Consider the following 14,345-nt stretch of genomic DNA (forward strand, 5'->3'; position numbering starts at 1 on the left):
CACCTGGAGGACAGGGAGAGGGGCGGGACAAGCCAGTAAGATTCAACGAGCTTCACGGGCAGGACAGGTTCTGGAGGGGAGAGGCCGACCAGCACCACTTAACCAGACGCAGGACGTGGTGCCCTCACCGGCAGCAGAGCCAGAGCAGCCAAAAGTCTGACCCAGAAAAACCTCCGGCAGTGCCTGTCACTAGGGCTCTAACAGAACGGGCCGATAAAGGCTTATTAAACTGATTTTTAAAAAACCCAGTAGCTGGCGTTCAGAGATCTAACTTCCAGCGAATCGCCATCTCTCACCCAATTCCAGGACCTAAGTCAGTCACCAACTACAATGCCAAAATTTTATACTGAGTTTTCTTTCTAACCTTCAAAGAGACCCACGGCCATTTTCCAGGCTGAGTGTGTATTCAAGAAAGGTAATTAATCAACTTTTGAGGGAATACTGAGCACTGGCTCTCACGTGACTCTAATGCCGCTGTGGTCCACCAGGACACCACTGACAACCATACACGAGAGGCACGTCCTTCCATCCAGGATCTGAAATGGAACAGATGTAAAAGCAACTGTTGGCGAATCACTGCTGGTCCCCCTACTGATGGAACGAGGACCATTATGGCAGAAAGAGCCAGGTAAAATCCCTAAAACATAGAGGAGATTTCTACCACAATCTTGCTCAACTTAAGTATGCGTCCTGTCAAAAACATATAAAAACAAGCAATGGGTTATCATAATTTAATCAGGTAGTAACTCCAATAAAACTGCTATTTCATACATAACCTCTTTACCGGAGCAAATTAACAAGACCACTACTACCTGACATGTAGCTACTGATTCGGTGATTTCTTCCCCCTTTATTCTTATTAGTACAGACCAGGGATAAACAAACTTTTCTTTGTAAAGACAAATACTGAATAGTATAAATGTTACTCAGACAATCTCTGTCACAGCTACTCAACTCTGCCGAAAGCAGCCACAGGCCACAGCTAGAGAAATGGCCTCTCTGTGAGCCAATACAGCTGCGTTTACAAAACCAGGCTGTGGGCTGGATCCCGGGTAGAGACCACAGGAAGCAGTGTGATTTCACCAACAGGGACCGCAATCGACTCAGTCTTATCCAGGATTAGATCAACTCTCCGGTCCTCTGTTAAAATCTAGTTGGCAGGGATATTGATCTTCCTGCTATTCCTCAAGAAATCACACTAATCCAATCCATTTATGGCAATATGCTCCTCAGGCCTGGTAAACAGGAATTAGCCACTACTTGAGCTACCAGGGCAAGACACGTGAGTGCCGGTGGGGTGAGCAACAAGGGCCGTGGAAGCCCACAAGCCTGCCAGCACAGCGAGATTTCTAAGTGCCCAGCGGTCCAGGCCCACGAGACGTCCGCCCGAGGTGCGGCTGAGGGTCCCGAAGGCTGCGGGCAGCACCCGGGACGCTCGGCTCCCCCTGGACACCTGCCCCGCCTCCGGCTGTGTGTGAGCCCCTGCAACACGTGCCAGCTGCCCTGCGGCGGGGCCCGCCTCCCAGCGGGTGCCTGAAGTGGCTGTAGCAGAAACGGGCAGCGTACGGAGCCTCGGCAAGTCCTGCAGGAGAATCGCGGCTGCGGCCCTCAGGATTCTGAAGCAGGTGAGCGTTTCCCTTCCGTAAGATGGCTTAGGGCTCGCTCCTGGGTCTGCAGAAGCCGAGAGCCTGACCGTGCTCTGCCCAGTTACCCTGTGACCTGAGCCGCCCGTCAGGAAGTGGACACTGTCTCGCCCACGGAGCCCGGACGCCGGGGAGGACGCTCGGGTGACGGCGTGGTGGACGCAAGGCGGGCCCACACGAGCCCCGGCAGCGCCAGGCGGGCACGGGAGGTGCTTCCCTTCCCTCCATCACAGCCACGGCGAGCCCGCAGGGAAGCAGGCTGGCGGGCCCGGTTTCCAGAGGACGCCGCACAACACGCGGGCCCGGCTCCAGAGCCCAGGGGCAGGACGAGAGCCCGGCGGGCGGGGCGCCCGAGATCAGCAGTGAACTCGAGGACACCCGCCCGGGGCAGGACCGGCCAACGGAGTATCAGAGAGAGACCGTCGGTGGGAAAGGTGAACGAAGAGGCGCGCATCCACTCCGGGGTGGCGGGAACGGCTCCAGGGAGGGGAGACGGGGCACAGAGGCCGCGTCGCGGGAGCCTGGCATCGGCGGGTCAGCGCGGGTGAGAGGACGCGGGAGCCGCGTGAGGACCGCGTGCTCGGTGCCGGGCGGCCCGCCGTGCTGCGCTCACCCCCGGGCCGGAGCCTCCCCTGCGCCGGATCATTCCCGGAACCCCCTCTGCAACCGCAAATCCGCCACCGAGAAGGACGAGCGCGGAGTCTGGAAGGAGAAGGGCAGCCGGGCCCGCTCCCCGTCGCCCAGGAACACAGTCCCGGGCTGCGCCGCACCGCAAGCCCATCGCTGGGCCCCGCGGGGACGCCCGGAGCCGCCGCGCCGTCCCAGGGGCCCCGCCGGCGTCTGTCCTCCTGCTGTGTCACCGGGGCCCTCCTGGCCTGCTGCGGTGACTGCCCGGACCTCGGCGTCCCCCAAGCTCTGAGAAGGTTCGTGTAGGGCCTAGCTCCTCTAAGAGCCCGCCATCCCTCCAGAACACATAAAGGCTTTCTGCCTTCAAAACAGACGCAGAGGGTTCATACCCTGTGCTCCAGGGTATGAACACCACACAGCGGACAGTCGATCACAAGAGACGGTGTAAAAGTCCCTTGAACCTCTGGCCGGAGGTTAAAATAGCCAATGCAAATATACCTATACATATGTTCCCTTGGAAAAATTAACGATAGAACCAACTGATAATGTTCTAGAAATTATTTATTAGGCCACAAACGCCTTCAATGAATTTTAACGAGTGGAAATGCAGAAGCCCACTTTCTCTCAGCCAAGGCAGTAACGTCCGGCAGGAACAATAACAACAACGCAAAAACCCTCACCACTGTATAAACCCAGCATTTAACATTATCTTTTGAATCACAGAGGAAATAACTGAAATTGTAATATCAAGAAAATAACCACCAGAAAGCTATACAGCACCAACCTAGAAGTTACTAACTACGGCTCTTTTATACATACATACATACATACAGTATTTTAAAAGAATGAAAATAAGTAACTTTCAAATGAAGAATTTAGGGAAAGAACTACAAATAAACCAAAAGGAAATTTATAACTTAAAAAAGGAATAAGAAGGTCCCGAAAACATGGGAAATTTTCAAAAATTCCTCTCAAAATCCAAAATACGAATCCATTTTTAAAAGCCATCTTAATGGATTCACGTAGCCTGTTAATTTTTTTTAGATGTCTGTGAGAAACGCTACTTTAAAAAGTACGTTTTTACTTCATAAAGTATCTCACTGTTACCTTCACCTCAGGTAAAATGAGTAAATCAAGGTACTGGGATTACACTCACAATTAAAATCTCCATCACTGAGACTTTAATTTGATTAAAGTTTATGATTGTAGACTAAAGTTCATTCTTACCTTTTTGCTATTTGACTCTCAAGATGTTTAATTTTTTCTAACAACTCCTTCTCAACAGCTTCTCTTTCCAAGTTCATTTCTTTACGGGCAGTCTCGATAGCTGCCTCTTTTTCACAATTAAGCCTCTGAATCAGCTGTTCTTGGTCCTGTTCGTGCCTCGTGACACATTCCTCTTTGTCTTTTTCAAGTTTCTGGATAATAGCTTCGTATTTCTCTTCTTGCTGGGTGATTTTCTCATCTTTTTGTTTCTCAAGAGCACTCAATTCTGAGTCCAGTTTACTCTGCAGTGCAGCCAATTCTTCTTTCAGGCCTTTTTCTACTTCAGATGCTTGGTGATGCAATGATGTCACTTTGTTTAATTCGGCTCTAAGCATATCAGATTCTTCTTCATGTCTACTAATTAACTCTGAAATGCACTGATCTTTTTCAATTGTCATTAAAGTTCTTAGTTCGGCCAAGCCCACCTGATAATTTTCATTATCATCTTGAATCTTTTGGTTTAGTTTACTTATCTCTGTTCTCAAATGTTCTGTCTCTTGCTCGACGAGAGATTTTAAGGTCTCCTTCTGCTGGGCTCTGCTTTCTTCCAGCAAAATTTTTATTTCGTCCGTTTCTGCTTCCTTCAGGGCAAGTTCAACCTCTAACTTACATCTCATGTCCGACAAATCAGAAACCTTGAGTTTTAATTCCTGGAGCTGCTGTTCTTTTTCCTGGATGGCTGTGGCATGAGAATCTTGCATCTGCTCGATTCTTTGTTGATTTTCCTTTTCTAATTTCTCCAAACAGACCTCGTGGCCGGTCATGACCTTCTTGAGCTCCTGAGTGTGCCTGACCTGAAGAGTGTCCTCTAAGTCCTTCAGATGGCCCTGCTCCAGGCACTGGAGCTCCGCCCTCAACAGCTGGAGCTTCTCATCGTTCTCCACGCGGAGCTTCTTTAAGTCTTCCAGCACGGTCTCTCGTGACTGCTTCAGTTCTTCAATCTCACAGTGTTGCGTGTGCATTATACTTTCCATCTCTAACAACTTCTGATCCTTTTCCTTCTGCAGGCAGATGACAGCTTCTTTCTCACGTTTAACCAAAGCAAATTCGTTATCTTTATTTTGTAAAACCTCCTCAAGGCACACCAAGTCTCCTTTCAGCTTTGTGATTTTGTTTTCATTTTCTTCACTCTCTTTTACTAGCGCCGCAAGTTTGCCCTCATATTCACTTTTTAAAGACTGTAGTTCTTTTTGGTGTCTTTCATTTAGTGTTATTTCCAAAGAGCATTTTACTTTTTCAATAATGTTTCTTATTTCTACCGCTGTACACTTTAAAGAATTTGAGAAGTCACACTGTTCCTTCTGCACAAACGTTCGGAAGTGGCAAAGGTCCTCCTTTATGGTTTGTACACTGAGGTGCGAGTCGTGGGCAGTGACACGGCACTTCTCCAACTGGACGCTGAAAGACGCGTGGTGGCCCGAGTGCTCCTGACCTCGGGCACTCGTGTCCTGCATTCGCCTGCTGTCGATGGCATTGATGACTGAGGAGTAAAGGGATTCCACCATCATCTCTGGACTCTGTGGGTCACTGACAGGATTGGGAGATGACAAGTTTTCCTCTAGGACAAACTCATTCACTGCAGACATGAAATCTGACTCAGGACTTTCTGCTAATGAATCCAAGTCTAGCGAGGCCTGGTGAAGACTCTGTCCTATGCTTGGGTGGGGGATAGTTTCAAAATCAAACGTATGTGCATCAATGCTATCCGGAGACAACTCCTCTAGGGGACAGACTGCAGGACACAAGGGGCCCCGCACGGTGAGTGGAGGGGGTGTTCTGGGTGAGGTAGTAGCTGTGATTCCTGTCGTGCTTTCTATCCGGGGTGAGGAAGCCGCCTGTGGGGAGGTCTGACTCGCGGACGCCTGGAAAAGAGAGGGACAGGCTTACAGAGCTGCAGCGACACAGGCATTTACGCTAACGGGGCGAACCACTGCAAAGAACGGGATTTGCCTTTTGTTCGCTCAGTAGGTCTGTAATGGTCTGTGACATTTCATCCAAACTTTGTGCTGCTTTTACCAAATTATGTAGAGCAAGTACATGCTGGTGTAGAGGGTCAAAGTCACAAAGTAAGGGCACCCTGAAACAGAGCACAATCAAATTAGATTTCTAATTTCTCAATGAAAAATGGATAACTGCAACCAAATACTATAATCTATGTCAAAAGCAACTCACCATCCTCTTTCAATCAATACCAGGAATAGTTTAAGCAGACTAAGACATATCACTAAAGCCGGGGGAAGGGGAGGGTGGGACGAATCGGGAGATCAGGATGGACATATATACACTACCGTGTGTAAAACAGATAGCTAGTGGGAACCTGCTGTAGAGCACAGGGAGCTCAGCTCAGTGCTCTGTGGTGACCTAGAGGGGTGGGAGGTCCAAGAGGGAGGGGATATAGGTATACATATGGCTGATTCACTTCACTGTACAACAGAAACTAACACACCATTGTAAAGCAATTATACTCCAATAAAAAAAAAAAATATATATATATATATATATATATAAAATAAATAAATAAAGTGATAAATCAGAAATCTCTCACAGTATGCAACAACGTCAGAGCACTACCAGAAAAGAATTAACTTCACGTAAGGCATTAATTTCCTCCTACTTTATCTTCTTCATTTTCTGATCTTTTTTTCCGGATCATTTTTATACTCCCCAGAGACTCCCCAAAGCAGCCATGGAGGAGCCAGTTACCAGGACGTCCTCCTCTACTCCGGCGTCTCCTAGGGGTGCTGCTGCTCTTCCCACAGCTCCCGAACACCGGAATCACCACAAGGCAGTAACTGAAGCTAGAAACATGAACTGTATGTACCTGAGGAATGGCTGAACTTCGGAAGGACAAAGTGATTGCAGAAACTGTAAATCTTTTAATGAAATATCTGGAAGTTCACAGTCAAACTTTCGAGGCTTCTGTGTCTATATTAAAAAAATAATAATTTACCAAAAAATATACAGTATAATTTTGTAACTGATTTCTTAGTATAATGAAATTCAATAACAAATAAACAAAAATGCTTCAAATGATCTACTCACACCTAAGAAACAGAATAAAATAATAAAATGCAAATGCAGGACTATTCAGTGAGGATGGGGAGACCACTTTTCTGAGTCTGAAATAACAGGGACGTGCAAGCTGTTGGTGATCAACTGTCGTGCTCACTCCCCACTTCTCTGTTCTCAGCATCTTTTCATGGGAATTCTGGTATTCCCGCCAGCATTAAAGGAACCCAACTGTCTCGCTATTACACAGGCTATTCCCAAGTTTCTACCTGACCGACAGCACAGTTGTGAGGACAGCCCCAGCCCTCTGTATCTATTCCTGTCACCTACTAGTGTGCTGTGTTGTTTTAATGCAGTAAAGATCGTTTTTTCTTACGCAAAACTTTCTCCTTGCCCTTTTCTTCACCTTTTCATTACATTTTCCAAAATACAAAGTCTTAGTCAATTTCAGATTCATAAAAAAATTATCTACCATTTCTTTATAAATATTGCCAAGAAATGCACCTTGTAGGATAACTCCAATGGTCTCAGTCATCACTTATGCAGATTTAGAGATGTCAAGACACCCTTCATTAAGCAGGGTTCCTAGATAAAGGAGTGTGGGAAATCCTGCCTATTATGACGCTCATTCATAGATACACAAAAACACATACATTTAAAGCCCTAAGGAATCCTGCAGTACAAACACATGTTTAACAGTTAAGCAGTGTGTCTGAGGAGAAAACAACAAACCTACAGCATTTCCAAAACTTCTTTGATCACGGAATCATTTTCTTCATGTAATAAAATCAGTGGTCCCCAGACCACTCTGGTTTAGAAATACAGCAACCTTATTTTTCATGGTTTCAATGAAGGTGACCTGATGGGTCACCCTATTCTGATTTGTGCAACATGAATGAAGGGAAGGGAAAGGAAGGGGAGGGGAGGGGAGGGGAGGGGAGGGAAAGGGCGGCAGGGACAGGAGGGGCGGAGACAGATAAAGTGAGGGGGAGAATCTGTTCCCACCCATCTTGACAGTGCAATAGGACTTCATCGTCCCATGCAATGAAGACTCCTGACCAAAAACTATGAATTCATCTTAAAGCCAAAAACATTTTGATAAAAAATTTCTGTTTCTGATAAATATCTCTACTTCTGAAATAAAGGTCTGAACACACACAGGATTTAGTCATATTAGAAAATAAATTACATACACAAAAGGATGGGGGCCAGGAGTCCAATCCCCTAAACAGACGATTTCTTAAAAAGGACTTCCCTGTGTAAAGAAATTAACAATATGGTTATTTTACAACTCAGGCTATATAATGCTATTCAAATCTATAAAATAAAAACAGCATTTTTTTCTTAAAAAGTATAAGTTATTAATAAAGAACACTTACTAAATAATTTCCCAAAGGATTCCCTTTTTGACTTTTCAGCCTCATATAATCGCTTTCCGTCTTTGACTAAAGCACCAGCCCACTAAGAAAAGGAGAGCCTCTGTTAGTGTCACATACCAAGTCACTGAGGCTCAGGCACAATCAAAGTACAATCCAACCTGCATACCTCCCTGTAGTGTTTTATGAACATTTTTCTCCTGACAACCTCAACAGCAGCTAAGCAGTACATCTGAGGAACTGTACTCAGAGCTTCAACGATCTTGACTCTCTCTAAGAGCTCTATAACGAGGCGGAGCAAAGCCTGCAACTTCTCTCCATCCTGATCAGCATGAAGCATCACAAAGCAACACCACCTACAGAAAGAAATCAAGACACACAAACTCTGTAAAAATCATCCAAGCCCATGTTAATCAACCAGTGAAGTATGTCAACATGGTGATAAGATTATGCCATCACTCGGGAGAAATAAAAAAAAATCAACTCTCAACATCCCGAATTAGATACCCTAGAATCACTTACTTCAGTCTGACATGAAGGTTATTTGCTAGTTCTTGTTTGGCAGTGGTGCACTTCTGTTTAATATCCAACAGTTTTCTATGATTTTGCAACATAATCATCAACTGATTTGCATGACTCAGGCACAAATCAGGTAACACAGACGCATCCTTCAAGTTTTCAGCTCTCATCTGATTAGCTAAAAATCCCTTTGGGAGAAAATATTTTAAAGGATATTAACTTTCATGAAAACCATGAGCATTCACTTAAGAGGAAAAGCTTTACATTAGACATGAACTGTTCTACTTTCAAATAAGATTTTAAAATCTCCTACTTTTCTGAGTGTAGTAGGTATGTCCATAGCAAAAGATTCAGAGTTCTTAAGAAATTTATGCTCATCTAATTCTGTTCCATTTTCGTGCTAGAAAAAAAAAATGAGACCCAGGAAGCTAAAGCAACATATCCAAGGACACAGCAGGCAAATCAGAACTAGAACCTATGACTGTAAACTCCTGCTACACCACAGTTCAGTCAGAGCACGGGTAAATAAAAACAGGGGCACTGACTTTAAGCCCCGTGAAAACTAACAACAGATTTAATCTAATCAATGATATTCAACAGCATATTATACACTTCCCCCAATAAAAATCAATCAATCGACTTTGCACTACTCACTGAAAAGTCATTCCTTCCTCCGGTGTTTCTGGGCTATTATATACTTTGTTCCACTGATCTGTGATCATTATCTTTAGAACAATGACTTCTACAGTATATTTTATTGCTTCATAGGAAAAGTAATTACCACACTTTTTTCTCAGCTATCCTTATTTATTTTCACAGGTGAACCTTGCATCTTTTTGTTAGGCAGGGATTGTTTTTAGGCTATAGATTAATTCAGACAGATGTGCCAAAGCCAAGAGCAAACACTTAAAAAAAAAAAAGTCCAAAGACATCTTGATGAGACATCTTGCTGAGAATTTCACTGTATTTACAGGTTTCTTCCCTACTCTACTCACTAGTTACCATGTTATAGAAGTTTTAGGATCTGCACACCCATCTCGCTGTCATACTTGCTACTATAGATAATTATCCTTGTAGGGCTCAACCACACAGCCAACAAAGGACAGCAAGTGTGTCTTCTTACTTTCTGGTAGGTCTCTCTCTCTTTTCTGTTTCATGTTTTTTTCTAAATATCATGAAAATATTTAAGTTTAAATGATGTGTGTTAAAGAAAAGTCGAGATGATTCAATATCTGAAAATAAGATAATTTTAGTAATTATTTTATATCTTATTTTTCTTCCAATATGCTGCGTGCTTAACTGTGGCTATGCTTTTTCTGTAATTTAATCTATTTTTAAAAAGTAACTTACTGCTTTATTCTCCTTTAATAAAATCTTAATAGGTTTTCAATTGCTTTTTACTGAATCCAAGAAAAATACAGCATCAATCCACAATTCATGAAGTACAAGCCCAATGCAGGAGAAATACAAAGAAAGCCACACCTCACCATCTCACAGTCAAACTGCTAAAACCCAAACCAAAGGCAAAGAGCTACAAGTAAATCAGTAACAGCCTAGAATTCTCTATTAAGAAAAAATATCCTTCAGAAACAACGGATTTTCAAATGACAAAACCTGAATTTGCCCCTGGAAGGAAATACTAAAGGATATTTTAACGCATGATAGACTTTAGTACATCAAGGATGTATGTATTCCTTAAAAGGAATACAGCTAATACATTAAAAAGACAATATACTATGACCACGTTGAGCTTATTGCAAGAATCCAAGGATGGTCCAAGATTAGAAGTAGAACATACCTTTCTTAATCTGATAAAGGGTTTCTATTAAAACAAGGAGGAAAAAAACCTACTACGAACACTGTAATGGTGAAATGTTGATCATTTTCTACAGATCAGGAATTAACCAAGGACACCCAGTATCACATCCATCTCAGCACTGCACTGGGAGGGCGCCACTCGGTGCAAACACAAGATAAAGAAACTCAGTTCACAGAAAGGGGGCCGGATCCAAAATCAAGAGCCAGAAAAAGAGAATCTGGTAATTACAAGATGAACTCAGTTAGTAAACTATAAAAACGCTATACATATTTTAAACATGTTTAAAAAGAACACAGCAAGGCTCCATCTACACACTTTACCTACCTACCCGATACCGCACGTCCTCAGCCGCACAGGTGAAATAAAACATGTGTACACATTGAAACGACCACTCTGATGTTCTAATGAAAGAACACATTTAGAGGAAAAACGGTGGCAGGGAAAGTGGAACCAGAAAAGCGTGTGTGAGCGTCGAGGTTAGAAGAGCGACCTCTTCTGGCTCCAGGCTGCTTCCACAGAGTGCTCTCGCCAGGGAAGGGGGCACACAAAGCAGTCCAGAGTCACAGCCAGTCACCAGGGGAAAACTCCCCACGATTCCACCACCTTCTTCTGGTCATCGACCCAACCTGGCAGCAGGGCTCCTAGAACACTGCATTAAACTAGACCTACATTTTCTGAGGTTCCCCGTTTTCCCCGAGGAGGGAGCAGAGGTTGCTCGGGGGTCGGGCACGGGGCTGTCAGCATGCGCAGGTCTCCCCTGCCACTCACAGCGTCTCCGGGCCACCTCCCGGCTGTCACCCTCCGCAGCCTCAGCTCACGTGGTGTTCTCAAACCTGAACGTGAAGAACTGGCCTCCTTCTTTACTACGTGGAACCAGTAATACCGCGTTAACAGTATTCATGGGTGAGGTGAAAACACGGCGCACAGCAAACTGACAGTGCACGTAAAAGATGTGTCTAGAAAACCGCAAATTCCTTTTCCTGAGAGAAGTCTGCGATAAGCACCTGAGCGAGTTCTTTCTGCTCGTTGACGAGTCGGCCGCAGCTGGCGATCATCTGGTCCAGGGCATACAGCCGGTCCTCCAGCCCCTTGATGGCCTTCATGTTCTGATTATCGAGATTGGCAATAGTCTGACGGCATTCTGCTATAAAGGGTCGGATGATCCGTGGATCAAGCTGAATGACAAGGAAACACGTGCGAATGAAATTTGCAGCCAATAGCTTAAAATGTATTTCACGCTATTTTGATACACAGCTTTAATGAAAAACAGTAATAGTGAAAAATTTAGAAAAGCAAAAGCACGAGAAATCGAGGTTGTATTTCCACAAGAAGGTCAAGAACAGGGTAATTATGGTGTTAATAAAACACAATTTTTACTGATTATATTGGGATACATAAGTCGGAATCTAGTTCTAGGCATTACACTTTTTTAAAATTAATTAATTTATTTAGTTTTGGCTGTGTTGGGTCTTCGTTGCTGCGCGCGGGCTTTCTCTAGTTGCAGCGAGCGGGGGCTACTCTTTGCTGCGGTGCGTGGGCTTCTCATTGAGGTGGCTTCTCTTGTTGTGGAGCACGGGCTCTAGGCATGTGGGCTTCAGTAGTTGTGGCACGTGGGCTCAGTAGTTGTGGCTCGTGGGCTCTAGAGCACAGGCTCAGTAATTGTGGCGCACGGGTTTAGTTGCTCCGCGGCATGCGGGATCTTCCTGGACCAGGGCTCGAACTTGCGTCCCCTGCACTGGCAGGCGGATTCTTAACCACTGCGCCACCAGGGAAGCCCCATTACACCTTTCAATTCAAGCCACAATTCATTCAATTCTCAATATCCCACCGAAAATGTTATTTTCAAGGTCTTATGAAGTGGAGCAGAATTAATAACGAAGACACATTCTTCGGTCATTACCTGTCTGATCAATCAACTTCCTCCTAAAACATAGCAACACCTTCAAACCTCTCTCCCTCCTGGAGAGACCTTTCAGTCTGTAGCTCCTCAAGGAAGCTGCTTGATCAACTACACTCTCTTACTCTGCAATCTCTCCTGTTCCCGGGCTTTAATTCTCCAAGATTTCTGGAATTTAGGTAATTCAAGGAACCCCCAAAATTCTCTCCACCCTGCTCCACTTTCCCTCGGAAGAACACTGCACACTGGCGTCTTTGGTGCACTGGCTTCCTGCGGGGCTCACAGCGTAGCCCACCTACCCATGGGAGGGAGACCACCCCCTCGCAGCTTCGGGCGTCCCCTCCGCTGGGTCTGGCTCCTCTTCCATCTCCTCCATAAACAGGCGAGATCCCGGAGGACTCTGGGCTATGGTCCATCCTTACTGTTTCTTACAGGATTTCGAAGGAGGTAACTCCCAACACCTGTTCAACCCTTCATCCTTCTCACAAATGTTCAGCCTGGGTTTCTGCCTGCCCGCTCACACCTCCACGTGGACATCAGCCACGATTACTAAGCTGTCCTCTGCTGAAATCCCGAAATGGCTCCCTCGGCCCACAGACACGTCCCAAAAGCACAGAACACTGAACTGCAGACAAATGCTGTGTTTCTCTAGCTTCATCTTTGTTCACACGGATTGTCCTGCCAGCTGCTGAAGCCCACCTCAGCCTCCCTGCGAGGGACCTAGTCAAACGCCACCTCCTTCTCGTCTCCCCTGATCACCACAATCAAAGGGACTGTAAATTACTCATTTTACGTACAGTGTTAGGCTCACAGACAACATACGAAAGCAGTTAAAAATGAACTATTCTACTGTTATCAAGAATTCAGTGTAGTCAGTAAGAAGCTGCATTTCTAACATCACAAAAAAGTTAACACAGCCATTATTTAACATGGGCAGCACCTGCTTCGCACAATATTAACTAAAACTTGTGCGTATGTGAACATTTCCTCATTTCCATGGTGAGTCCAATGTGCACACATTTCCAATCCAAAGTATTGACTAGTTATAAATTATGAGGGTGATAAAAGGCTAAAAAAGATGACTAAAATAATTCAAAATTTCAACTTGGGCCAAATTACAGCTATACATAAAACACAGCAGTGATTTAAGGAAGAAAAAACAAACTCCAAACCATGGCTCCAGGTTCTAATGTTTCTGTATCTCATAATTCACTCAGAGTACAACACAACTACACAGACAAGCATGGAAGAAGATTTTAAGATTCTCTGAATTCTGCAGGTATAAATTATTGTGAATTTTCGTTATTAAGCCAGAAAAGAATCATTGTTTCTTCTCTCTTGTCATATAAAGTGAATAAAACTTATGGCTTCGCTAGATTTCATTTAAACATGCAAACACAAAGCCAACTGCAAGCCCTTGAAAACAGTGGTTCTCGTGGCCTAGAGCCCTGTTCTCTGATTCATGTGGAATTATAAAAAATGACGCTTCAATCACCCTATCACAATCATGTGGTTGATTTTCCACAATCACAGATGGAATTTTTAGGCTACTAAAATGTCAACAGTTTGAATAGGAACACTAGTTTTCATTCATTTTTGGCAGTAATCTTTGCACAATATATTCCATGCTTCCCCGCCCTGGCAAATGTCTTAATTGAAGCGTTCTTTGACAATAAATAATAAATGGCCAAAATGAAAGAAATGCCTGAAGGATGTCATCAAGGAAATGGGTGTACTGAAAGAATTAAGAATAAACTTTAGAATGCATTCCATTTTTACTGTCCAATAACTTAAACAAGAAAAAATGTTGCTATTTTCCAGGCATCCCAGACAGTGTGCTGCCTTTCCCCCAATAACCAACCAAAGATTAATAAGTCTCTTTTCCAACTGAGTCAAAAGTTTACCTTTGAGAAAAGTTTAAGTATTCTGCCCACCATCTCTAGACAACAGCAGCCTTCAAAATATTGTTTCATATGGTCTGCATCACTGACGCATGTGCCTCAGCAACTTCCTCTCAGGCCTCAAAGATTTTCTATCCACTTACTGATCAGATCTGAAGAGGTTTATTCCAGATTTACTCCCCAGGTTTAAAAGTTTTTATAAGTGTACTTGGGGGAGAACTTAATCCAAAACACAAGTCACTATAGTTACAAACTAAAACTAAAAACACAATGTCTAGGTTTTGAATT

The 14,345-nt window shown here is 44.3% G+C and overlaps 1 protein-coding gene across 2 annotated transcripts in view; it reads right to left on the reverse strand.

Moving 5' to 3' along the window:
- The window catches only part of RB1CC1 (RB1 inducible coiled-coil 1), a 58,765-nt gene that overhangs the window by 18,417 nt on the left and 26,003 nt on the right, over positions 1-14,345 (reverse strand). For both annotated transcript variants that reach the window (XM_068525340.1, XM_068525339.1), the window contains exons 8-15: positions 11,264-11,434; positions 8,444-8,628; positions 8,091-8,277; positions 7,925-8,006; positions 7,739-7,800; positions 6,358-6,461; positions 5,487-5,613; positions 3,498-5,398 (exon numbers count right to left, since the gene is read on the reverse strand). In XM_068525340.1, the coding sequence (XP_068381441.1) occupies positions 3,498-5,398; positions 5,487-5,613; positions 6,358-6,461; positions 7,739-7,800; positions 7,925-8,006; positions 8,091-8,277; positions 8,444-8,628; positions 11,264-11,434 (2,819 nt within the window). The remainder of the gene's footprint in view (positions 1-3,497; positions 5,399-5,486; positions 5,614-6,357; positions 6,462-7,738; positions 7,801-7,924; positions 8,007-8,090; positions 8,278-8,443; positions 8,629-11,263; positions 11,435-14,345) is intronic.

Source organism: Eschrichtius robustus, chromosome 17 (genome assembly GCF_028021215.1).
Source record: "Eschrichtius robustus isolate mEscRob2 chromosome 17, mEscRob2.pri, whole genome shotgun sequence".
NCBI lineage: Eukaryota > Metazoa > Chordata > Mammalia > Artiodactyla > Eschrichtiidae > Eschrichtius > Eschrichtius robustus.